This window comes from Panthera pardus, unplaced genomic scaffold, assembly GCF_024362965.1.
Source record: "Panthera pardus isolate Hobbes unplaced genomic scaffold, ASM2436296v1 HiC_scaffold_25, whole genome shotgun sequence".
Taxonomy (NCBI): Eukaryota; Metazoa; Chordata; class Mammalia; order Carnivora; family Felidae; genus Panthera; species Panthera pardus.
In genome coordinates this window covers 4,988,597-5,015,309 of record NW_026526821.1, presented here as the reverse complement: position 1 = coordinate 5,015,309, position 26,713 = coordinate 4,988,597, and the positions used below count along the sequence as shown (strand labels likewise).

The 26,713-nt window shown below is 47.7% G+C and overlaps 1 protein-coding gene across 1 annotated transcript in view; it reads left to right on the top strand.

Annotated features, from left to right (window-relative positions):
* Positions 1-3,191: 3,191 nt before the first annotated feature.
* VAPB (VAMP associated protein B and C) overlaps positions 3,192-26,713 on the top strand; it is a 57,951-nt gene continuing 34,429 nt past the window's right edge. Inside the window, exon 1 of the mRNA XM_053890104.1 lies at positions 3,192-3,422. Within this exon, the coding sequence (XP_053746079.1) occupies positions 3,365-3,422 (58 nt within the window). The 5' untranslated portion in view covers positions 3,192-3,364. The remainder of the gene's footprint in view (positions 3,423-26,713) is intronic.

Below are 26,713 nucleotides of genomic sequence, written 5' to 3'. Positions count from 1 at the left end.
TCCTCACTGCTACCTAAGTGGAGCCGCCACTCAGCTCTCCAAGGCCCTTCTTGGGGCGCCGTGTCACAATCACATGCAGCTGATAGTGTAATTAGCAAGGATATCAGCAATGATGTCACCATGTATATTGCTTGTAGATTCCTTGTAACACGCACTGCATGCTAACCTAGCTCTCTGGAGAAACAACAACAACAACAACTCTGATTTGTAGTTCTTCCAGATTTCTGCGGTGCAAACACTCCCACCATGACTGATTTTAAGCAATTTATGGGATGTCACTGAACGGAGTTGAGAAGTGACGTGCACCGTTGGCTCTTACAAGCTGATATGAGCTCACTCCAGCCGGGCCCTGCTTGTCTCCCACATCCCACTGGCCCTGCCGTCCGGCAGGATGACGTGACCACATCAGACCCAGAATACCTTCTTGGAGGCTCTGTGTCCTGGGACCACTCTTGGCACCATGTAGTGTCAGTGAAGGTCCAGCCAGGAAAGCAGAAATTCCAAGGGTTATCTTGACAAAGGTAGTTTAGTGTCAGGGAACGGTTAATCAGGTAACGGAAAATGTAAAAGCCAGAAGACACTGGGGGTCACGAGGCTAGGAAAGTGAGTGGGGGGGGGGATGCTGTTTAGTGGGTGTGCAGGTCCAGTTTTGCAAGAGGAAGAATTCTGGAGATGGATGGTGGTGTGGCCTCACAACAATGTGAACGTATTCCCTATCGCCAAACGGCACGCTTAAAACAGTCAAGCTAGTAAATTCTATGTTATGTGTATCTTACAACAATGAAATGAATTTCTAATGTTGCCTGAGAATTTTCTAGAATCAGATGAAAGATACCCAACGGCAAATTCAGAAAACCCTGCGAATTCAAGCAGGATACATGCTCTACAGACTGAACATCCGTATCCTCCCCCAGTTCATAAGTTGAAACCTAATCCCCCAGGTGATGGTGTTAGGGGGTGGGGCCTGTGGGAGGAGCCGAAGTCGTGAGGGTGAAGCCCTGGTCAATAGGATTAGCATTTTTTCTAGAAGGAGCCCCAGAGAGCAGGAGAAATGTCGGGCTGTGAGCCAGGAAGTGGGCTCTCACCAGACAGGGAGTGGCTGCGCTTTGATCTTGGACTTCCCAGTCTCCAGAACTGTGAGAAGTCAATGTTATTTAAGGCATCCAGTCCATGCCATTTTGTCATAGCAGTCTGAATGGGCTAAGACAATAAATAAAAAGCTATATCATGGTAAAACTGCAGAACCCCAGAATAGGTGGAAAAACAGATCACCTTTGAGGGGACGATGGGGTTGTCATCTGGGATCTCAACAGTAACAGTGGTAGCCAGAAACCCGTGAATGATACCTTCCGGGGTGTTGAGAGAGACCTGTCGCTCAAAAGCCTGCCAACGGATGTTTCAAGAACAAGGGCAAAGTAAAGTCATTTTCAGATTAACAAAAACGGAGAGAGTTTGCCTCAACGAACTCTCCGTGAAACAGAATTTAAAGAATGTACTTCAGTCACAAGGAAGTGAATGTGATCCTAGTTGTTAAGTTCCGAGATGCAAGAAGAAAAGATGAGCAAATTATTTTGAAAGAGAGAGAGAGAGAGAATACAAGCAGGGGAGGGCCAGAGAGAGAGAGAATCCCATGCGGGCTCTGTGCTGAGACCATGGAGCCTGATGCAAGGCTCGAACTCAGGAAGTGTGAGATCATGACCTGAGCCGAAACCAAGAGTTGGATGCTTAACGGATGGAGCCACCCAGACGCCCCTAAAACAATTTAGTAATGACTCATGGCATGAAAAGGAAAAAGTAAACCTGAAATACACCGTAATGAAGGCGTATAATTTGGGGGATGGGTGGTTAGAGTTAATGTGTCCCAAAGTCCTCAGATTTCAAGGGAGCATGGTAAAGGCATTTTAAAAATTGGACTTTCATAAATACCCATGTCACAATTTCTAGGGTAATCAAGAAAACAGCAGAAATAGTGTGTAAGAAGAAGAAAAAGAGAAAGAGGAAAAAAAAAAAAAACAGCCCTAAAGAAGAAGGGAGAGGAAAAAGAAAAAAACAGGCATGTTTTTAGAAAGACATTTTAGAAATAGAAAGCACAAAATAAGACAGTAGAAATGAATCCCGATATATATTAGTAAATATAATAAGTGTAAATGGACCAAATGCTCTAGTTAAAAGACAAAGATTATCTTTTTAAAAACTTTTTTTTACAAAAAATTTCAAGTGTATGGAAAAATGGAAGGAATACTACAAAGAATACCACAGTAAAGCCAACTTTAACTATTTGCTGTTTGTTTCCTCTACATGTGTATACATATAGGAGACTAGTAAGAACACATATTTTATGTAGCGAACATTACATAAGGACATAATATTTAAATGGGCATTAATGTAGTGTCCACTTTGGAGGCTGAGCAGATCTGGGTTCCCAGCAATCTTTAATAGCATAGTTTATTTGCGTGGTTATCTTTCCAAAGGCTGTCCTTCCAACAGACTCTAGTTGGAGGGTAGGGACCAGGTCAATTTCTCTGATCCTTGTATTTGTAAATATTGGTTGCGTCTATTAAGAAAGGATGCAGCATGTGCTTGTAACATGGTAAACATTTAATGGAGAGTAGTTTTCATTACATTCGATGCTGCTGTTATTGAAGGCGCTCAGCAGAGTGGCACAAAAGAAGCAAGCAATGGTGGTAGCTCACTGTATATTTATTGCCTGCCATGTGTCACAGCGCCTAGAACACACCATTCACTTATAAACATGTTTATAATAAGAATAAATAGTACTTTCATTATTATTCAAAGTCTCTACCAGTGCCTGGCACTACACAAGCAAGGGAAAAGTGGAAGTTTCTTCTTATGGAGTAAAGCACTTCACACAATGGCTGGCTCCCACGTGTCCCGAATAAACAACCTCCGGGATGACTGTTCTCAGGGCTGAGCGGCCCGGCCCGGCCCCGCCTCCAGACCTGCACGAGGCCCCGCCCCCTGCCTCCCGGTGGCCCCGCCCCGCGGCCAACGCCGCGCCTGCGCACAACCCCGGGAGGGGCCCCGCGCGCGCAGCTTCCCGCCGCCCGAGCGCGCGCAGGGCCGAACCGGCCAGCCCGCTGCGTGCCTGCGTGCGTGCGTCGCTGCGTGCGTGCGTGCGTGCCGTGCGCTCGCCGGGCACCGCGGCCTCGCCCTCGCCCTCCGCCCCTGCGCCTGCACCGCGTAGGCCGCCCCCCCCCCCCCGCGCGCACCCCGTGGACGACCCCCGCCCGCATCCCGGCCGGCCCCCCCTTTCCAAATTTAAAGGGGGCGCAGCATTAAGGCCTCCCGCCTCAGGTGACCTCTTAGGGGTCTCCCCGCCAGAGGTGCCCCGCCGCTGAGGAACATGGCGAAGGTGGAGCAGGTCCTGAGCCTCGAGCCGCAGCACGAGCTCAAATTCCGAGGTAAGCCGGAGGCCCGCCATGTTCGGCCGCGGGCCCGGCCCCGCCGCCCCGCGCCCCCGCCCGCAGGCCCCGGCGGCGCGGCGGTGACGTGGGTCCCCGCGCGGCCCGCGGTCCCCGCCCCGCCCGACGGCGCGTCCGCCCCGCGCACCGAGCCCGTCGGGCAGCCGGGGCCTCCCCGTGCACGCCGTCCGGTCAGGGGCTCTTCCGGCCGAGGGTCAGCTGTTCCCCCCCCCCCCCCCACACCCCTCCCGTGGGGCCGACCTGCCCGGGGTTCGCCCACCTGTCGCCGCCCCCGAGAGGCCCGCTCCGACGCCCCCCTTCCCCCGCCCCGCGGCGGACACCTGCAGCCCTTCCCCGTCACACCCCTGCTCCGCGTCTGCACGGCGCTCACACCATCTCCGAGGGCAGTTTTACGCACTCGTGTGCTGCGTTCCCACGCTAGAAGGGAAACTCCATGAGGACAGGACTTGGCCGTTTCTCCGCTGCGTGCCCGGCGCTCGTCGGGAGCCCGGGGGACGTCTGCTGCGCAAATGAACGAAAAGCCCCTCGGCGGTTCTGATGGGACGTGGCCCAGCTTGCCTGCCTCTGCCTTCCTCGTGCCCGGGGCTCACGTCCGTGCAGCGGGGGGGGGGGGGGGGGTGGGGGGCAGGGGCGAGCCGGAGGAAGCCTAGTGCGCCACGTGTGCCTGTGGCCAACCGGGGCCCTTTGGATCGCCAGGCTTCACGCCGCCCGTGTGTTTTCTCCACTGCAGTGTAAGCGTCGTGGGGCAGAGGGGGCCGCGTCAGGCTTGCCCGTTCCTACTTTTCAGAGGTGTTGAGTAAACCGTGTGTGCTCGCTCCGTGCTGAGCCCTGGAGAGACCAGGAATGGACCGCAGACAGGTCCCCAGCTGTCATAGTGCTTACCTTCTCGCGAGGGGAGACGAAGCCGCAAAGCAAAACTCTTTTCAGGTAGTGCTGAGGTCTGGGAAGGAGATCCAGCGGGTGATACGGGGAGAGGACACCTTGTGCGGGGTGGCGAGGGCGCGGCTGGAGCTCAGGCGGAGTTTGTGGAGCCAATGCTGACCGGAGGCACCCTGCTTCCTGTGCGTTGGCAGGAGGTAGTTTAGGGTCACTCTGACTTACCCAGAGAGACCCTGTTGGCATGTGACACATGTGAACTCAGACTTCAGAGCTTAGACTCTTTTCTTGATTGATTGATTGATTGATTGATTATTTATTTATCTAGAGGGAGAGCACGCAGGGGAGGGGCAAAGACAGAGAGAGAGCATTCCAAGCAGGCTTCGCACTGCCAGCGCAGAGCCCCACGTGGGGCTCGAACCCACAAACCATGAGATGACCTGAGTGGAAATCAAGAGTTGGACCCTTACCCAGCTGAGCCACCCCGGTGCCCCCCAGAGCTCCCAGTCCTTCACGATTATGCTGTCTGACCCCTGGGAAATACTCCCGAACTGTGGCTGTCACTTTGCCTCCCAAAATAACAATCGGAAACGATTCTAAATGTGTAAAGAACCGAAGGGTTTCCGGCTGAAAGGAACATCAGACAAAAACAAAAAAGCCCCACGAACCCAACGTGGATGGCCCTTCGGTGACAGTGCTTCGGCTTGCGTGGTGTTCTCCCGGCCTCATTCTAGAGCAGCCAGGCTGGGAAGGGGACCCGAGTAGCTACAGTGAATGTGGAGGGCGACGGTTTCCACTTGAATTGTCCGAGGTTCTGTACCCCAGAAGCAGGGGCTGGCTACTCCTGAGTATTGGCCCTTTGATTCATCTTGTTCACACACGTTTACTGAGTGCCTGTTCCACGTGTCAGAAACCAGGGGAGATGAGTCACCTTCTCCCTCAACCCCTCACTCCAGGACTTAAGGGAAGGGGGCAGATGACAGAATCAACCAGGACAGTGCCATGATCTCAGGTGATCGTAGAGCTCCGAGAGCACCAGGGAGGTCCGCTCCTGAACAAGATGTCATTTGAGCTGAGTTGAAAGGTCAGCTGGAAGCAAACTAGAGGAAGAAATGGGTGGGGAGTGTGTCAGGCAGAGGGAATGCCATGTCTGGAGGCAGGAAGGCCGAGTGAGCCCCTTTGGGGTGCCACTGGTAGTTCTGAGTGACAGCAGCAAGCGGCATTCGCTGGGGTTGCGAGGCAAGGTAGGGCGTGAGGCTAGCTAGGAGACAGGAGTAAGGCTCAAGGCCTGTGCGCAGACACAGCCAGGATCCAAATTCAAATTGTGTTGCTTCTCCTTAGGTAGTCCCTTGATTGATTCCCACCCCCCGAACCTGCCCCCGGTACATAACACTCCTGTAATGTTGTGTCATGGAAAGAGGCACTGATTTGAGAAAATTGAAGTTTTTGTTCTGGTTCTTTCACTTAAAGATGTTTGATATTGGGCTGGCAACTTCACTGCACGAAGTCTGGGGTGAACTCAGTCCGTGGGATGGAACTCACATCTACCTAGCCTCCCATAGAAAGTTTTGTTGTTGCTTTGGAGTGATGTTATGGCTGTTCAGCAGCTTTGTAAATGCACAGTATTTTACAGAGCTTGGTGGTTGTATTTAGACAACTGGTTTCATCATTTCAACTTCTTTACCTGCGAGGTGTAGCTAGAGAAACAATGACCCTTCTGGCCCTAGGTTGGCCAAAGTCATGATGGCCAAAGTCACTGGATATTTGTGCTAGGAGAGTGGTCCAAGAAAAGTCAGGGTGTCAGATTGTTGAAAAAGCTGTTGGCTCATGACTTCAGAAAAGGCATCTGCAGGCATATGTAGATACTGCTTTATGAGATTGGTTTATTTGCTTTAAGCTGAGGGCTAAGACAATTTAGAATAGAGACTCTGTCCTCTGGCTTGCTGTATACAGTTCATTCATTCCAGGATGAGAATTGCCACTTTTAACAGATGTCTTCCAAGTTACTTAGGGTAGGACTCTGACTTCAGGTGGTTTACTTCGATGACTCAAACCTGCAAGCTCACTTAATAAGGCATTAATTAAAATGCCTAAAATAACACAAATTATCATCCAAAGGAAAACAGTTAATTATCTTTTATTTTTATTTTTTTAAAGTTTATTTTGAGAGCGACAAGGAGAGAGACCAGGCATGGGAGAGCAGGGGAGGGGCAGAGAGAGAGGGAGAGAGAGAATCCCAGGCTGTCAGCACAGAGCCCAATGTGGGGTTCACGCCCATGAACTGTGAGATCATGACCTAGGCGGAAACCAAGAGTTGGACGCTTAACTGACTGAGCCATCCAGGTGCCCTAAAAGTTAATTATCTTTTAAAGGAATAAAAGAATCATCTTTTATTTATTTTTTTAAAAAATATCTATTTATTTACTTAATTATCTTAGAACATGTGCACACATGTGCACGAGTGGGGAGGAGCAGAGAGAGGGAGAGAGAATCCCAAGCAGGCTCCGTACTGTCAGCACAGAGCCCAGTGTGGGGCTCGAACCCACAAACCATGAGATCATGACCTGAGCGGAAATTGGGAGTCTGACACCTAACCAGCTGAGCCACCCAGGTGCCCCAAGAGTCATCTTTCTTTTCTTTTTTTTAATTTTTCATGTTTAGTTTTGAGAGAGAGAGAGCGCAAGCGGAGGAGGGGCAGAGAGAGAGAGGGAGACACAGAATCCAAAGCAGGCTCAAGACTCTGAGCTGTCAACATAGAGTCTGATGCGGGGCTGGAACTCATGAACCGTGAGATTATGACCTGAGCCAAACTTGGAGGCTTTAAGCAACTGAGCCCCCCCAGGAACCATCTTTCAGATTCAGCCTTAAATGATATGGGATTATATATGTTTGAATCTTTTTCATTTTGGACATTTTTTTTCTTTCTTTTTCTTTCTTTTCTTTCTTTTTTTTTTTCTTGAGTTTATTTTGAGAGGGGTGTGTGTGTGTGTAGGGGAGGGGCAGAGAGGGAGAATCCCAAGCAGGCTCCAAGTTGCCCGTGCAGAGCCTGATGTGGGGCTTGAACTCAAGAACTGTGAGATGATGACCTGAGCTAAAACCAAGAGTTGGACGCTGAACCGACTGAGCCATCCAGGAGCCCCACATCTCGGACATCTGTGTGATTATGTTGAAGTTAAGGATGTTACAGAGGAAAAGAACATAGACTTATGTGACTTGTTGTTCAGACTTCCAGAAAGTGCCGGGCTGCCAGTGTTAAGTATTAGAAGGAGAAGGACTGCAGGCTTCCTGGAAGAAGCGTGGCACCGTGACATCTGCCGTGTTGAAATAGTAGAGGCTCATTTGGACTGGAGGACCTTTCTGAAAGAGTTGAGGGTCTTCGGAAACCTGTCAAGTGTGTGCTTTGCATCGTGGCTCTTTCTGTTGATCTCATTTCTTTCAAGGCCTAACTACTTTCCTGTGCGGCTCCCAACTCTGAGGTCCCACTCGTTGCCCAGCTCAGAGGCAGCTTTCTGAACAAGTCACTTTCAGGGCGTTTTGGTCTCTTATTTTCTTTCTGTTCTCTATCCCCTTCTATCGGATTCCGTCTGCGGTAAATAGTACGTCTTGTGTTTTTTTGGTCATTGTCCAGGACTCTTAATCCTTCTTCACATCCTAGCCCATGATACCGTCACATGAGAGTGGTCTGTTAACCGTCCTCATGGGTGATTAGTTAAGGTTTAAACCCTCTGTGGATCTTTGCTTTAGTCTGAGACTAAACCCCTGGCCTTCAAGAAGTCTCGCTGTTGGTCAGTAGGGATGGTGCCAGTAGACTGGTTGGTTAATTACCACCTTGGGGAGAAAACAGGAACCTGGGCACAGTGGATGGAAGATAGGTTCGGGAGCCTGTCTTTTGTGTGAAGAAAGCATGCTGGGAATCACTAGTCCATCCCCTTAAGTTAATGTGTAATTCAATATTGTTTAGGAAGCCAAAAAATACAAAACCTTGTAGATATAGTCAGTTCGATGCAGTAATTATCTTTCAGATGCTAAGTACAACATTAGTTCTTTTGCTTTAGTATAGCACTGATTTCCTTAACATTTCTTGATCACGTAGAACAGACTGTGTTTTACAGCACAACAAAATGTCAGCAGTGTGCTTAAGATTCTTTATGGTCGTGGTTTCAATCCATCCTGAATAGATTATCTTCATTTATTTAATTATTAACCAGCTTGCTCATCAAAAGCAAGTGGCATTAAACTTACTAAGCTTTAATCAAACTTAAGTCTTCTTAGATTGTACTATTTACTTCTGACTTTATGTTCCTGGGGAAAAATGTGAACCAGAAGTTAACTTTCTTTTATTCGCTTACTTACCATCTTCGTGGTTAACTCCTTAAGTGGAAAAAATGGGTAGACTTGGCCATGTCCTCGTATCTGGAAAATGGTGATAGTTCCTAGATGTGTGTGGTTGTAACTTGCATCATAGTTATCTTCATAATCACCTGGTAGCTTTGCATCTGTGTGTGGATTTATTAAAATAATTAGTCTGAGCTGATGCTTATTAAAGACATGAAATCTTAAACATTATTGTCACTGTCTGTTATTTATTACAATGGGATAGCGTCTTTTTTTCTAATGCTGAGGACAAAATACTGAGAACTTTGACCCTGCGATATGACTACTGCGTAGTTGAAAATTAGGGGAAGAGTCAAGGGAGTAAACTATGTTGGTTACTCCTGGTAACTCCATGCAAACCATAATAAACTGCACATAACTCCGTGGATACGCCATGTAACTCCATGTAAACTATGTTGGTACTCCCCTGAGGCTCGGTTTTTAAAATCTGAAACTTGAATTTTTACATAAGGAATCATCTCCAAAGAGCGCCTCATCCACTCCCCATCCGTATTTGAAAAATTTGCCGTCTGAAGGCTGACCATGATTTGGAACAAATGAGCGCAGCTTTCAGCAAGGTGACAAGAAAGAGTGCTGAGTTCCATTAGTCAAGACAAGGTTGCCATAGAGTGTCTTTAATAAAATAAAATAAAAGCCTTCCGCGCAGTAATTTTGCAGCAGGGATTGTGTTAAAAACAAAGTTACATTATGCTTTCTAGGCTCGCTTCCTCGTTTTCTATCCTTTTAGGCCCCTTTCAGGCTGTCACCAGCATAGCGTATCTGCGCTTGCTTCGGCCCTTGCTCAGTGGCTGTGTGCCTTCTTTGAAGTTTCTACCTGACGGACCTGGGCTGCTGGCTTTACAAAAACAAGAGTCGTTTAAAGAAGCTTTGTTTATGGAAACAAAGTTACCGGACTTGACAGACATTTTAAGATTTTTTTTTTTTTTTTTAAATCAGCGGGGCATTAAAGTGTCTCTAGAATATCTGTTTTTCAAAATGTTAAATGCGTTAACAGAAGCTGTTGATGTTTAGATACAACTTAAAGTGCTTTAGCGTTTCTTGCCTTGCCTGGGAAAAAAAGTCATTGAGAAAATGGCACGGTTCCGTGGGAAGCACTCCTGAAGTGCTTTCTTTTCATAACGCTTGAGACAGAACTGTAAAGCTGTAGAAACACCACCTTAGAGTTTTCCTTTATCCTCTCAGAGGGTTATCATCAGTCTTTGACTAGTAGGTTAGTTTTCCTTTTCATCGGTGTCAGATAATGTCTTCATCGGACTCTGTGGTTTATGGGCATGTGTCCACGTCCGCGTGGGCAGCCGTGTTGCTGGTGGGTCCACATTGTTGCAGATAACCTGTGATAATGTTTGAGTTTGTATACGGTTGGCAGGTCAGTAGGCTCCTGCAACGTCAGCCTATCTGGGAAGGGTGGTTAGGGAAATACACATTTGGGGGAGAGATAGAGACTGATGTTTGTGCCTTTTGGATTGTTCTCCAAGGCAACAATGGACCCCGGGACCATTTACCTCCATGTAAATTGCTCGTGATGCGGCTTGGAACCTTTACAACTCTGAGTCGCTTGGATTGTCTAAGGCTTGGAGAGTGCCAGAGAACGGCGGAACGGAAAGCTGAACCTAGCGAGCGTATTTACTTGTAAGGGGCTGAGTGGGCGACTCCCCCTGCTGCCCCTCTGGGTTGGGCGTGGAGTCAAAAGCAGTGGCCGTATGCGGATGTTCATTTGGAAGAGCAAAGGTGGGGGAAGGACGAACATTTCTGGAAGGTGGATGTTTAATTTCCAGGAAATAGTGCACAGAGTGTAAGGACTGTCCATAGATGCTTTCTGTTTTCTATCTTGTTTAACCCGCGCCACAGTCCCGTGAGGTCAGTTACTCGGTGGTTAGACAGCGGGCCCCTGAAGGAGGCTGCGGTGGTAAATGGTGGTGCAGGGATTTCACCCTGGCGTGCCTGGCGCTAAAGCCCGTTTCTTTTCGGTACGTCCCCGTCAGCTCTTTAGAACGAACTCATAAAGGGATTCGTTCCTGGGGGAGGAATGCAGAGGATTCATAACCGTTAAGGAAGTGTTAGTAGCTGTCAGGATAATTTCTTAAGAACGTTAATTAATTAAAAATTATTCTTCGTGGAGTTTTTTATGGAGGATTCTGGACCGTACTTTTTATTTAAAAAGTTCATGTCGATGACTGTGTAGCATTCTTTGGTTTACCTTGTGAATATTCACTTTTTATATCAGATCTCGATGGTACTTAATGATTCTGTGTATGTAGAAAACATTAGCTTTCGAGTAATTTGCAGCTGTGTTATTGAGTCTTTGGATGGTAGTGTGAAATGTGTGCGTGATAGGGAAGTCACAGGTTTGCAGTTTTGCGAAGTGGCTTCATAGAAGGTAAGATAGGAATATCTAACATAAATGACCCTTCAGGTGCCACCTTCGGCTCTGCTGGTGGGGCTATAAACCCTTTAGTCCCGATGCTCCTGCTAGGCCCCTGCCTTCAGCCGGAAGCGAAAAGGTAAGTTAATAGATAACCAGAGGTTTCTCGACTGCCGAAAGCGACTGCTTCATGGGGTATAGTAACAGAAAGTGCTGTTTTATTCTGTACGAGGTGTGCTTTGGGAAGCCTCGCTCCCCCGCGTGATGACCTACACGCAGACACGTCCAGCTGGAGAGGGTTTGGAGACCTGCACGGATATGATGATTGTGTGCGTAACAGACGATCGTCCGGTTGTGAATATTTTGGGTGTCTTCCTTTTCCACAGCTCATCCTTTGAGGTTTTCTTCATGGACAGACCACGCCTTCTTGTCTGGTGGAAGGAACAGAACATGGCTGATGGAGGGTGGGTTCCACCACCACATAGTGAAAGCTTCCTGTGGACCAGGCATTGGGTCGGGGACTGAGGAGTCCTGGCTCACAAGGTTCCCAGCCTGTAGGTGGTAGAGGGCAGGGCAGACCCTGGAGACCGCGCACTTACGGGCCGTCTCCACCTGGGAGCTTAGACGAAGCTGTGCGGGTTCCTCTTTGGGGTTTCGATCTCACAGGGAAGGGGGCATCTGAGATTTGTGACTTGGTGGGCTCTTCTGTGTGCGAGGCATTTTTCTGTACCTGCTCATTCATGTAGTTCTTACAACAGCTTAGGAAGTGGAAACGGTTAGGATGTTCAGGTTCAGGAACCTGAATTAGGGGTGGAGCTGGGATTTGAACGAGATCTGCCCGCAAAGCCCGTGTCCTTTATCCTTATGTTGGCTGTATCTGTTCCCTTCGCGACCAGTGGGCGTGTGGCTGAGTAGGAAGGCCCTAGGTTTTCTTATTTATTATGTTGTTAGGAAGATGAAAGGGGGTCTGGAAGTAGGACAGTGGGCCTCGAGAAGGAGAATTGAAAGAGAAACGAGAGAAAAAGAAAGGAAAGGTGCTTCCTTGTAATCTCGGCCCGTAATGGCCTCCTTGCATGCTGATATGAAGCGCAGAGTTGTTCTGGAACCTTGGAGTGCCTGACTGACGTTAAACATACCTTTCTTCCAGTTCTCTTCTCCCCTAAGAACTCACGTTCTAACTCGATCACTTCTGACCGTGTCATTAATGTGTTAGCGTTAAAAATTGTGTCCTGGTATTATCACCGCATCTTCCCTTCTGCCACCCGTCGGCCTACGTGGAGCCCTTTATTTTCTAGTGCCTGCGACCCCCGTATGATTGTCGCTTAGCTGCTACTATTTTCCTTCGGTTGCATCATTCAGCAGCTATGGTAGAGTAGAAAAAAGGGAAGGAAAGGAATGGTACCTGCCTGAGAAGTCAGTATCATCATCATCTCCGGTTTAGAAGTGAGAGGACCTAGGCCTGGACTCTGAAGAGGTGTAATTTGCACCAGAGTCTCTCAGCGGCACAACGTGTGTGTTTTGTATTAGGAAGGGAGGCTTTGTTGCCTCTGGCGCTCTCACTTGGGAGACCCTCCGCTAATCTCACTGGCTTTGATTTCCTCTTCTGTCGGATGAGGGGGCTTGACCTGAACATCACTGGCTGTTCCATCCAGCTCTAGCCTTGAGAACGGGACATTCGAGTCTATTTTAGCTGAAGCAGAAAGATGGAAAGCCCCTTGAGGGCAGAAACTGGGGCTTGTGTCTCCCATAGAACCTACTAGTGCCTTAGTGGGCGCCCGGGTATTTAATTAACAAACCCTCTTGGTCCTGTTTAAAAGTTCAGTCAGTGTCAGGATTCTGTCAACCTTTCCTGAGTATTCTTAGACCTTTTCTCATCTAGCTTTTTTCTGCATCTCCTCAGATGGCACAGATTGTATATCATTTGCATATTTTATGTCTTACCCTTGGGTGCTTCATTTTCTAACTGCTTTATTTTCTCTTCTAGAATGCAAACTCCTGTAGGTTTTGTTTCTTTAGTTTTTCCGGCAATGACTAATAGAATATGCCTTCTTTTTTTCCAGGTACTTTTTAAGACCCTCACCTTTCCTTTTTTGTTTGTTTTTTTTGTTTTGTTTTGTTTTCTTCTTTTTTTTTTTTTATGGAGCAGTTTTAGATTCCCGGTAAAGGTAACAGGAAGGTACAGAGATTTTGTATATACCCTTTGTTCCCACAGGCATAGCCTCCCCCGTTATCAACACCGCCCATGGGAGTAGCACATTTGTCACAATTTATGAACCTACACGGCTACATCATAATCACCTAAAGTCCATAGCTTGTATTATGGTTCACACTTTGGGTTTGGACAACGTATAATGATACGTATCTACCATAATAATATTATGAAGAGTAATTTCATTGCCCTAAAAATCCTGTTTTCAACCTACTCATCCCTCTCTTCTCTCCAGCCCCTGGCAACTACTGATCTTTTTACTGTCTCCATAGTTTTATCTTTTTCAGAATATCGTGGAGTTGGAATCATAGAGTATGTAGCTTTTTAGATTGATTTCTCTCACTTAGTAATGAATATATTCTTTTCCTATGGTTTTCTTCCACTAACCCCAAAGAAAGGACACAACCCTGGACATGGTCATCTTTTTAGTATTCCGTAGGACCGTTTGAAATAGAAGCATACATAAGACTAGAAAGAGAGATTTGCTGAAAAACCAAAGGTTTGTCCTTGTGGAGGCTTATTTGAATTCTCATTCTGTTGGTTGAATTGATTTGTTGGCATATAAATGTATCCTGATGGACTGCTCTGAAAATCTAAGTCCATGCTTTTTGACCTTTTTAAAGTCAGACACTGCTTTACTAATTGGATGAAGGAAAGCCATGAATCACTCCTTAGAGAATCTGCAGGTGTATTCATTCAGAACTTCTCGTGTAATTTGGGGACAGAAGGATCGCAGTTCCCGTGGGTGTCTCGTTGACCTCCGGTGTCAGAGAATGGCGGAGGGGGAGAGACGTGCGAGGTGGTCTGGAGAAGTCCCGAGGAACTTCGTCAGTTCATTTGGGTCTTTTTATTTTCTCCTCTCGTTATTTTTTTAAACGAACGCGTCTGCTGCCTTTCTCCCGCAGAGATAGTTTCTGTCTTTCTTTACTGTCCGACGCTGAGCGCGGTGCTGGGTGCTGGCGGCTTAGTCATTTGCGGTGCGCACCTGAGCGTCGTCTCGTCCACCTCGGTCTCGGTTGCCCTCCCTTACTTGTTCCCCCTTCCCGTTCCTTCTTTTCCTCACAAGCTCCTGGATGTCGCGGTCCTGATGGCCGTTTCCCCGGCACCCGGGCGCCCCCCTGTTGCTGCCTCAGCACGCGCCCCTCTGCTCCCGAGCCCTGCTTCCGTCCCCAGCCTCGTCCCCGCGGGCTTCTCCCGCCCAGGGGCCCACTTTTGCCCGCTCCCCCTGGGGTCCTGCTGCGAAGGCTCAGGGCGACAGGCGTTCTCCGCCTCTTGTCGCTTTTCCTTCTCGGCGTCCCGCACCGTCCTCCCTCGTCCCCCCTGGGGAGGTCTTCCTTGGCACTTGCGGGCGACCCGGTGACCGCCAGAGGACCGCAGGCCTGACCCGAGCCCACACGCGGGGCCGCGGGGGCGGGGGGCGCAGTAGGTGCCGGGCCGCACCCCTCGCCCCCTCGTCGTTTTCTCTTCACGGCTCCTCGTCCCGCAGAGACCGCTGTGTGAGCGGGGCCCGCGTCCGCACGGTTGACCAGTTCGGTGACTCAGGAAGCCCGCGACTCAGATCTGCCCCTTCTTCCTTGTTCCTCCGTGGCCGCCTCGCTTCCCCCGGGTGGCTGTCGTACCTCTTCGCTGGCCTTCCCGTCCGAGTCCTCCGTCTTGTCTCCGTCCTGGTGACGCTTTCACGTGCGCAGGTCCGGCTCGTCTCTGGCTTGCCTGAAATCATCGAACGTCTCCCCGTCGTCCAAAGAGTGAAGCGTACGTTTTTTAACAAGACCTGGAAAATGGTCCGTGCCGGTCGCCCTTGGTCTCCGGCGTCTTCTCTCCTCCACTCGGGTGCCAGCCGTTCCTTCTCCCCGGTGCTGGGGCTCTGCAGAGGTTGTCTCCGCCACGCAGAATGGGTCCATTCCTCCCCCTGTGTCGCTGCTCCCTGCCACGTACCTCAGGGCTCGACACGGCGTCCGTCCTTGAGGTTGCTTTCCTGTCGCCCTCGCCACTCACGCTGTCCTGTGTCCTGTGCTCCCACACTTCCATAGTAAGGAGTGTTTGGTTTCTTGACCCCCTTCCTCGTTGGCTTACAAGCCCTTTGTGTTTCGTCCCCAGACGCCGGTGCCCTGCACGGTGCACGGCCCGGGGCAGGCTCTCCAGGCGTTCGTTGATGGTGTCTGGGCTTAAGAATATTGAGAAAGGGGAGCAGGGAGAGGAGAAGACTTTCTGCGGGGAAGGATGGGGAGGTCCACCCATCAGCCAGGCTAGCCGGGAGCAGCTGGGCCGTGTGGACCCCGTGCCCTCCGCTCAGAAATATTTAAGGTTTCCTACCGTGCTGGCCTTCCGCCGTCTGCACGCTTCTCTTCCCACCCGTCCTCCCCGCCCTTTCAGAGTCAGAACTGCTCCCTCACCCTGTATCCCTTACCTGCTCCTTTCCCGTCGCAGATGGTATCTTGCTCGGTTAGCCAGCCCGTTCTGGTGTCTCACACTTGTCCTCTACTTACCTCCTGCCCAGTGCCTGCAGACGTGCTTCCGGTGCCCTTCCTGAAAAGAAGTCGCGGACCCCAGGTCTTCCCTGCGTACGCGGACGCCCAGTCTTCCGTCACAACTAAACTTCTGGAAACACTGACTCTCGGTCACTGGCTTACGCCTTCACTTCCCTGTCGGTTCTCAGGCCTCACCGCTCCACTGAAACCTCCTGTGCTTCACCGGGTTTCTCTCTGCGACATTTATCTTTGACTTTTCCCGTGAACTGCCCACCTCTTCGTCGTTTCTTTTACCGGGTGTTGACATTACCCAGGCTCTGTCCTCGTCTTCTCCATTTAACCGTTTTCTTTCTGCTTTCTCATCAACAGCGCCTTCGGCTGTCCCTTCTGCACAGAAAACTTGCAAATTTGTATCTCCAAGCAGGTCTTTTGATCTCTGGGGTGTGCCTCCTGCCATCCCTGCCTGTCTGGTTGTCATGCAAGTGCCCAGACTCCACGTATCCCGCGCTCTGCGTGCAGAGTTCACCCACGTGTTCCCGTCCAGCGGGTCTTCCGCATCTTGGGAATGGCCCCTACAGTCTGCTGGGTGATCCACAAGTCCCAAACTCCTGTCGCCCCGAGGCTCCACCTCGACACCCGCTCAAGCCGTCGTATTCAGCACCACGTGCCCCCCTTTGCTCCTTCGATCTCCACTGCCACATCCTGAGGATAGGCCCCTTCCCTTCCGGATTATTCCCCCTGTCCCAGCTCTGTTCCTGATTCTCCCTACTTCCCTCACCCTTCAAACTATCCTGTATACAGTTTTCAGAGTTATTTTTCTAAAATTGAAATTTGATCGTGTCATTTCTTTATTTTAAAGCGTTCATTGGCTCCCTAGATCACAGGGGTTAGTGTTCAGAATTCCTAGGCCACGATCAAAGCCTTTCAAAATTGGGCTTTCGTTTTCCTTTTTTTGAACAGTGTCAGCTTTTATTTTCCATGTTAACAACTATAGTATTTATATGCTGTTCAGAATAAGAAGCCCTCAGACACGCACACGCACACATGCGCTCACACTCATATACATAGTCAAATATGTGCAAATACATACCTTCTTATTTCTGGTTTATACTAAGTGCTGTAGAGGCAATGGAAACTTTCAGAGCCCCTGTCAGAAAAGAGAAGTCCATTTTTTCTTCACACTTACCTTCCTAGAATTATTTTTTTTAAATTTTTTATTAAAAAAATTTTTTTAATGTTTATTTATTTTTGAGAGAGAGACACACAGAGTCTATCTGTGGGGGAGGGGGAGAGAGAAGGGGAGACACAGAATCCGAAGAAGGCTCCAGCCCCCAAGCTTCCAGCACAGAGCCCAGCACGGGGCTCGAACTCATATACTGTGAGATCATGACCTGAACTGAAGTTGGACATTCAAGCAACTGAGCCACCCAGGCGCCCCCCCCCCCCCCCCGGAATTATTTTAATATTCTTCCTTTCATTTCCTCATGCAGAGCTCATTGTCATACTTGCATAGGGTTAAGGTAATTAGTTTTTACAGTTTACTTTTACTTAAACTGTAAGGTTTTTTTATTTTTTAAAGTTTATTTATGTTGCGATTTAGAGAGAGATTGAGCGGGGGTGGGGGGTGGGGAGCGAGAGCGAGAGAGAGCGAGAGAATCCCGAGCTGGCTCTGTGCTGTCAGCAAAGAGTCCGGTGCGGGGACTCAGTTCCACGAACCATGAGATCAGGTCCTGAGCCGAGACTGAGAGCTGGAAGCTCAACCGACTGAACCACCCAGGTGCCCTGAACTGTAAACTTTTTAAAGAGCATGTGTCGGCTTCATCCACTTCCCTCGTGCTGCCTCGGCCATGACCCTCTGTTTTCCTCCGTAAAGACCCCACTTCAGTCACTTCACACTGCTTTCGCCAGGGCTTTCCTCCAGCCCCGAAAGCGTGTTGGTTCATCTTTTCAGACTCCAGCCCTTCCCTCGGCGTTCAGCCCCCCACTCTCCCCACCCTCCTGTGTTTCCGTAAAATGTTACGTATTACCTTTAATATAGTATTCAGCGCAGTGAGTGGTGATATAAAACCCTTGAGTTAAAAGAGTGTGAACTCTGGGGCCAAACTGCTTGGATGTGAATCTCGGACCCTATGTCATATGGGTCATAAGATCTTTGGTAAAGTGTTTAACTTCCCTGTGCCTCGTATTCTTCACTATGGGGCATGTTAGGATTAAATGAGTTAATACAGGTGAAGTGTTTAAAATAGACCTGGCACGTAGATACATTTATTTATGTATGTATGTATGTACGTTTATTTTTGAGAGAGAGTGCGCGCGAGTGTTTTTGCAAGTGGGGGAGGGGCAGAGAGGGGGGACAGAGGATCGGAAGCAGGCTCTGCACTGACAGCAGCCAGCCCGATGTGGGGCTTGAACTCATGAACTGCGAGATCATGACCTGAGCCAAAGTTGGACGCTCGGCTGAGCCACCCAGGTGCCCCTATTTATTCATTTTTCAGAAGATTTCCTATCTTAGTTTTTTAATATTATCTCTACCCACAACTCGGGGCTTGACTTACAACCCCGAGGTCCAAGAGTCGCATGCTCTACTGACGAGCCAGCCAGGCATCCCAGACCTGGCACGACTGAATGTTAACTGGTGTCTGATCATTTCTTCCCCCTCCCCCTGCAGATATATCGTCCTAGAGCCTCAGTCCCACATTCCTGTTTCCTAATTCTGGATGGGTCCTGGAATGGTCCTCCCAGCATGCTTCAGGTCTCCCCGGGCTTCGGGTAGGAGCAGCAGAGCCATGTCTGTGGCTGGGGGCTTAGCACAGCTGCCGGGTAGTTCATTCATCAGTTCCTGTTTGAATGCCTATAAGGTGCTAAGTATCGTTCTGGATACTTGAGAGACCAAGGTGAAAAACTGACAAACCCTTGCCTTAGTGAGCTCATCTTCCAGTAGGGACGAGGGGCACTAAATAAATACACAAACAGGAAATGTGTATAACTTGGTGCCAGATAATAGTAGCCGTTGAGTGGGGCAGTGGGAAGGGAGGTGTTGTGCACAGGTCAAAGGGGTTTGGCAGTGGGTTTTCTTTTCAAGAGGCTGACTGGAGGGGCGCCTGGGTGGCTCAGTCGGTGAAACATCTGACTTTGGCTCAGGTCGTAATCTCATGGCTTGTGAGTTCGAGCCCCTTGTTGGGCTCTATGTTGACGGCTCGGAGCCTGGAGCCTGCTTCAGATTCTCTGTCTCCCTCTCTCTCTGCCCTTCCCTGATCATGCTCTGTCTCTCTCTCCTTCAAAAATAAATAAACATTAAAAAAATAAAAGAAAGAAAGAAACAGAAAGAGAAGGAAAGAAAGAGAGAGAGAAGGAAGGAAAGAAGGAAAGCAAGCAAGCAAGCAGTGACTGGAGAAGGCTGTGTTCCTGAGAAGGTGATATTTGAGCTGAGACCTGTTGGAAATCAGTGTGCAAGCCATACACACATCTGAGGGAAGAGCATTCCAGACAGGCAAGGGCAGGGGCAAGTGCAGGGCCCCAGAAGGCACCGAGCTTGGAGTGTTCAAGGAGCAGGAAGCTCAGGTGCCCGCAGAAAAGGAGTTCTCTAGTGGACAGTAGAGGAGGGGCTCAGAGAGGAAGGAGGAGCCCTCTGGTAGGCCAGCCACAGCAGGGATTTGGGATTTCGTTGTGAGTGCTCGAGACACCATGGAGGGTTCTGAGCAAGAGTCTGATCTCCTCTCCTCTCCTCTCCTCTCCTCTCCTCTCCTCTCCTCTCCTCTCCTCTCCTCTCCTCTCCTCTCCTCTCCTCTCCTCTCCCCTCCCCTCCCCTCCCCTCCCCTCCCCTCCCCTCCCCTCCCCTCCCCTCTCCATTTATTTAATGTATTACGATTTTAAGTAATCTACACCCCACGCGGAGCTCGAACTTACAACCCCAAGATCAGGGGTTGCATGCTCTACTGTCTGAACCAGCAGGCTCCCCTGGAGTCTGTGTTTAAATGGCCACGGCGTGGGGTGGGGAGAGTGGGCTCTGAGAGACGGGAGGTGTGTGGGTGATGGTGTGTACGGAAGCCGTAAGGCTACTACAATAACCCAGGCCAGGTGTACAAGACGGACCGTGGCCAGGACCAGGGAGGGCGGCGGCCGTGGAGACAATGTGGTGACAGGTGCTCGCGTTCCAGATGTGCGTCGTAGGTAGACCTGGCTGATGGGTTTCGTGCAGAGTGGAGCGTGGAGGAGAGGGAACTAAGATCCCTGCTTTTGGCCCGAGTATTTTGGCGAGGGGTGGTTCCTTTTCCTGAGATGGGGCAGCAGTGGGTTTGGGGCAGGGGAGTGGGACTCCAGAGGGTGGTTGGTGCCTGATAAACTTCAGATGCTTGGCGCACCTGCAGGCCAACATCCAGGGAGAGGAGCGGGCTGTGGATAGAAATTCAGCAGTCCTTAGCTTATTGTCAGGATGTGGTATCGGAAGGAATCCTTGGTTTTCCAGTTGAGAGATTAGGTAAGCCTTTCCGAAAGAGGAGGCATTTGAGCGATACTTTGAAGGGTAAGTATGATTCCTAAAGGCAGAGAAAGGGCGAAGTAGATATTTGTTATCCAAGCCTCACAGCCTTTTCCCCCGGTCTCTGCTTGAATCTGTTTAAGAAGCTGCTGACCTGGTTGGTAATCTCTTTCCTGGGGTCTCCACTTCGGTTCTCTGTTGAAGAGGAAACCAGAGCAGATGGCACACTGACTGACAGAGCACGTTCTGCTCTCTCATTGTTCACCAACTGAAAATGCAAGGTGGACCGCGGGGGCGCAGAACGCCGCACAGGCTTTGCTTCACCCCTCCGTGTGTCTGCTGCCAACGGGGATGTGTTCGTTGTGGTGTGGAAGCCTTTCATGTGCTGTCGTCTTCGCTAAAGATTGGACACTTCGGGGGAGTTTTTACTTGTGTTGGTATCTTACCCACTCGACTTGAACTGTTAATTTACATTTTTTTTTAATGCTTATTTATTTTTGAGAGAGAGAAAGAGCACGAGCGGGGAAGGGGCAGGGAAAGAGGGAGACATAGAATCGGAAGCAGGGTCCAGGCTCTGAGCTGTCAGCACGGAGCCCGACGTGGGGCTCGAACCCACAAACTGTGAGATCGTGACCTGAGCTGAAGTTGGACGCTCAACCGACTGAGCCCCCCAGGCGCCCCTTGGACTTTTAATTTTTCAGTTACTCGAATTAAAACCGCAACTACCACCATGAGAAATTGGGACCCCTTGTTCCCTTACCACTTATGTCCCTCACTTGGGCATAATGTCTGTGTTTTCTTTTTTTCAAGTTTCTTTATTTTGAGAGAATGCTAGTGGGGGAGGGACAAGAGAGAGAATTCCAAATAGGCTCAGTACCATCAGCACAGAGCCCCATCCCACGAACCGTGAGATCACGACCTGAGCCGAAATCAAGAGTCAGATGCTCAACCGACTGAGCCACCCAAGGCGCCCCCATAATGTCTGTCTGGACTCCTATTGCTTTGTGTGAAAAAAATGAGTCACATTTCGCCACTCTCCTGTTGAGGTAGAATTTTATTTGGAGTGGCATATTGCTTATCTTCTTATTTTTGAAATCACTGTAATCACAAATTTTGGTCTTCTGGTAGGAGAAAAGTGACTAGATGTTTGTTAGTCAATGCATAAAGATTGTGCTTTGAAAAAATTCAGTTAAATTAGACCATTAATGGTCTAAGACACTTTTAGAACTGATACATAAAATTCATACTAGTCAGGTGTGGTGTTATTACCTTAAAATACTCTTCAACTGTCTGCTCTTGTCTTAGTACTGAGTATAGATAGGATTATAAAGCTTCAGCCCTTATGTAATACTTTTAGCTCTTTTTCTATTTAGAAAAAAAAAGTGTTGCATTAACGGAAAGTAGTGATAGTACTTAATCTCTAGATGGGTCAAGGCTTCCAGTCTTCACAGTTCTAATCATAGATTTTGTCAACATTTTAGGTTTGCATCTTTGTCTTGAATTAATGAGACCACTGCTACATTAACCATATTTTTAAATGATAACCTTGATTTTTTTTAAGGTTTACTTATTTTGAGAGAGAGAGAGAGAGAGAGAGTGAGTGAGTGTGTGTGAGGGGCAGAGAGAGAGGGAGAGAGAATCCCAGGCAGGCTCTGTGCTGTGAGCGTGGAGCCTGATGCAGGGCTCGAACCCACAATCTGTGAGATAAGGACCTGAGCCGAAATCAAGAGTCCGATGCTTAACTGCCTGAGCCACCCAGGCACCCCTAGCCTTGATTTTTAGAAATGACACAAGAATGGCTGTTGATGTAGGTATTTCGGTTTTCAGCAACTCCACAATTCAGGATTCCAGTATTTTTATATATACAAGGCATTCTGGGCAAGAAGAAAATGATTTCAAACATCGCCTAGATCTGATGTAAACCAAAGGTAGCTTTCTTTATGTGGAGAAAAACTTAAATACAGAAAAACACAGATAATGTAGTAAACAGCCAAATACAGAACAGCAAAATGTTAATAGTCTGTTACAGTTGCTTTAAATCTTCCTTTCTTTAATAAGTAAACTTTACTAAGAATTTGAAGACACTCCTGCGCATTCATGCTCCTCTCTTTTCTTTATTCTCCAGAGGAGTTTGCTGTGAACCGCCTCCATTTTTGTCTGCGTGATTTTCCGTGGCCTCATGGCACAAGTATCACTGAGCGTGCTTTTGAGAGCCATCTCCTGTTGAAATACAGGTCTGGTTCATTCTTCTCAGTTGGTGTATAGTATTCCTTCATAAGAATGTAGCGTATTTATTAATGAGTCCTTTGTGTAGTCTGAATAATAACTGGCTATCTTTTAACATCGGCTACAAAGAGTTTTCAGTTTCCTCAGCTGTTCCTTGCTGTCTAGCCGTATGTCTTTTTTGGGTAGCTTTCCTGAGTTTGATCTCAGGCCTTCCACAGTACTTTTCTCTATTGAATTCTCACACTATGGCAGACTGCCTTGCGGTCTCTTTTTCCCACCCATGGAGCTGGTGGCAGACTGACTTTTAGTTCTTTCTGCTCCAGAGGAGCTAGGAAGCTAGTGAGTTGAATAAACAGCCTGAAAGGTTGCTGGAGTCTGTTTCAGTCGGGCTGGCTTCTGGCGTGCCTTTGATGGCATCATTAGTATTCTTGGTGTTGATTTCTCTTGCTCTAATAACGGGTGTGATGTGTTTGTCTCCGGAGGATATTTTATTTTATTTACTTTATGAATGTAAAGGTTAATTTATTAATTTAGAACACTTTGCATTCTAAGGTTTCTTCAGGAAAGGGATGTGTCTATGCAGGGTTCTTTCTGTGTGGTTATTTCAAAATAAGACCTACACAATTAGGCTTTCTGTTGATATGTTGGAATCCAATATCTGCATTAAAAATATATTGGTTGCAAAGCTTTATTTTTGTTTCTGAAGCATTGATTTAATGCGAGAGCTAACAATTCAATCAAGAAAATAGATTAAAAAAACATTTTCTCCCAGTGTCCTTACTGTTGAATTCATAGTTATTTAAGAGCCTACCCTCTTTGAGTATCTGTTACTATGATATCTTTTTTTCATTTTTTTAGAGGGGGTGACTGTAAACAAAATTATCATAGAATAATAATGATGAAAACATTATTGACTCAAGTCAACATTTTTAATACCTTCAACCTGTATGTGAACAGCACAAATTCATCATGACTTCAGATCCCAGTTATGGAGTAGGCATCTGTTTATAGGAAACATGCCAGGATCAGAGTCGAGTTGCCCCTAAGGAAGTCTGGAGTTCATTCATGTTGTACACATTTATTGAACCCCTTTACTACTTGGGATGTCTGTTCTAGGCTCAGGGCATCCGGTGATGAATAGGACAGACACAGCTTCCTCTCACATGGGGGTTTACTCTAGGTAGGAAGCAGTCAGGAGAGGAACAAATGTAACCATCAGGTGACCGGGAACAGCACAGTCCTGTGCTGATGGTGAAAAGGGTGATAGTGCTGGGAAGGGAGCAGCATCCGTCTCGACCTTCATTCACCTGGAGCCTGGTTGTGCATACAGGGGAGGCATGCGTGCAGAGTAAACCTTTGCTTAAAATAGCTAGTCTCGGGGCACCTGCATGGCTCCATCGGTTAAATGCCTGACTCTTGATTTCAGCTCGGGTCTGTGGGTTCGAGCCCCACCTGGGGCTCTACACGGACAGTGTGGAGCCTGCTTGGAATTCTCTCTCTCTCACTCTTACTCTCTCTGCCCTGCTTGTGCGCTCTCGCTCTCCCTCTCTGAAATAAATAGATATACTTAAAACAAAGCTAGGGTCATGGTGTGACCGTTCATGCAGAAAATTTACTGAGTATTTTGCTCTGTGTCTGGAAGTATTCTAGATGCTGATCATCAGTAGTGAACAAGAGGGACAGAAATGTCTCTGTTTTCATGGAGTTTCCATTTTGGAAGGGGAGGACTTACATAAACGAGGGAAAAACCACGAGGATCCGTGCACTGCAGATGGTTGGGGAGAGCAGGAAGCAGCAGGGTGCTTTAAGGAAAATACACCGTCAGAGGGTAAAGTTTAAAGACCTCCATAAGATGTCCAACAGACTGTACTTTAGAGTGTCCATTTCTCCCCATTGTAATCTACTTTTCCCAGGCACAGAGTCCATTGTATCGAAACCTCAAGCATGATTTTATTGTCTTAACAAAATCTGTCATCAGTCCTAGGCTTCTGGAGACGGATTATTACCTTCCCAGAAGGTAATCTTTTCAGAGTGGAAGTGAAATATGGTAAGTTGTTTTTTGGAAGGGTTGAAGAAAGGAGAGATACAGCACCTAAATTGTGTTTGCAAAAATATAAAATAATACAGCTGTTTTTATGCAGAGTGAAAAAAGAGCCGTTTTGGAGCTAATAACTTTAAGTTTATATCTGGAAAGCTGAGACTTGATAGATTATATATCAGTTTGGTATAGAAGTTATCTGGCAACACATACAGTTTGAATTTCAAAGTATTGTAGCTACATCAGGAACATATTACAAAGGAAGGATGTGTATTTCTAACGCCAGAATTTCATGAACTCCAGAAGAAGGAAGAAAAGCAGTTTATTTGCAAAGCAAAGCATCTTTCTTCGTGTATACGTGTGTGTGTATACACACTTTATTCATTTATGTGTATACATGTAACATACATAAATATTTCAAAGTCACGTTAATATTTCATATCAGAAATGTTGGGAGTGCTACCGAAAGTGAACTGATAGAAAGTCCAAGTCCAAATACTTTTTTCCTCTCTCTTGTTTGTTTGTTTGGTTTTTTTTTGGAAAAAATAAAAAAACCTTTATTTTTTAAAGCAGTTTCAAGTTCACAGCAAATTTGAGCAGAAGATACAGAGTTTCCATATACCCCTGGCACCACAGGTACCCAGCCTGCTCAACTAGCGGCATCCAGCACACGAGCGATACATTTGTCAAAACTGATAAACTACATTGGCATGTCGTTATCACCCAAAGCCCATAGTCTCCACCAGGGTCCGGGCTCGGTGTTGTACTTTCTGGGGGTTTTGACAAGTCTGTACACAGTGATAAGCATCTGCCCTTACAGTGTCACGGATGATAGTTTCACTGCCCTAACTAACCCGCTACTCCCTCTGTTCAGTCCTTCTCCCTGTTCCTGGCAACCGCTGATCTCTTAGTTTCCATATTGTTTCCATAGTTTCGCCTATTTGCTATATAATTGAAAACATACAGGATGAAGTCTTTATAGATTGGCTTCTTTAACTTAGCAATATGCATTTAAGATTCTTCCATGTGTGAATTTTGGTGTGATAGCTCGTTTTAGTGCTGAATACTGTTCCATTGTCCGGACGGACTGCGGTTTATCCACTCGCTTACTGGAAGACATCTTCATTCCTTCCAAGTTTGACAGTAGGAATAAAGCCGCTGTGAACATCTACGTGCAGGTTTTTGTGTGGACGTGAGTTTTTGACTCTTCCAGGGAAAACCAGGGCATGCAGTTGCTGGATTGTGTGGCAGGAATATGTTCAGTTTTTGTAAGAAACAGCCAAGCTGGCTCGCAAAGAGGCTGTACCGTTGTTGCATTCCCACCAGCAGTGAGTGAGAGTTGCCTACTGCTCCACAGCCTGGCCGGCGCTTGGTGATGTCAGCGCTTTACCTTTCGGCCCTTCTCATAGGTGTGTGTGGATGTGTCACTGTTTGATCATTGTTGTAATTTGCAGTTTCTTTCTTTCTTTCTTGTAATTTGCTGTTCCTTAATGACATGTAGAACATGTTTTTATTTGTATGTGTTTTCCATTTGTTTGTCTTTCCGTCTGTAGATCTTTGGTGTGTATCTGTTCAGATCTTCGGCCCGTTTCTCGTGTTGTTCGTTTTCTTGCTGAATTCCCAGAGTTCTTTGTATGTTTGGATGAAGTGTGTCTTCTGCACGTGTTTCCTCCTGGTCTGTGGCTTGCCCGTCTTCTTACTGTCTCGACACTGCCTGTTGCAAAGCAGGTACTTTTCCTTTTCACGAAGCCCGGCTCATCAGTGATTTCTCCCGTGGGCTGTGCTTCTGCTGTTGTGTCTGAAAAGTCACCGTCAGACCCAAGGCCATCTAGAGTTTCTTCTGTGTTGTCTTCTTACAGTTTCTTGCGATGTCTGTATCTACAGATTGATCTATCCATCTATCCTTCTATCCATCTATATGTGTTCTAGTTGAATTGCCAAGTAAAAATGAAATGATACATTTACCCCTTAAAAAATTCCATGTCGCTCTTTACAGATGGGGTGATGAGATGTGCTGGAGGTTACACAGAGAAGTAAGGCCCAGATGGAGTTTTGACTTCACTTGGAGCTTTCACTCTTACCTTATACGGTTGTTGGGACCTGAACTCTCAAGTTATCTTTTATAAAAATGGTATTTGCATTTCCTGAAAGGAAGAGTTTTATTGGTCGTTTTTTCTCTGGGTCTCTGAATGAACGAACGAACGAACGATTACAGGAAA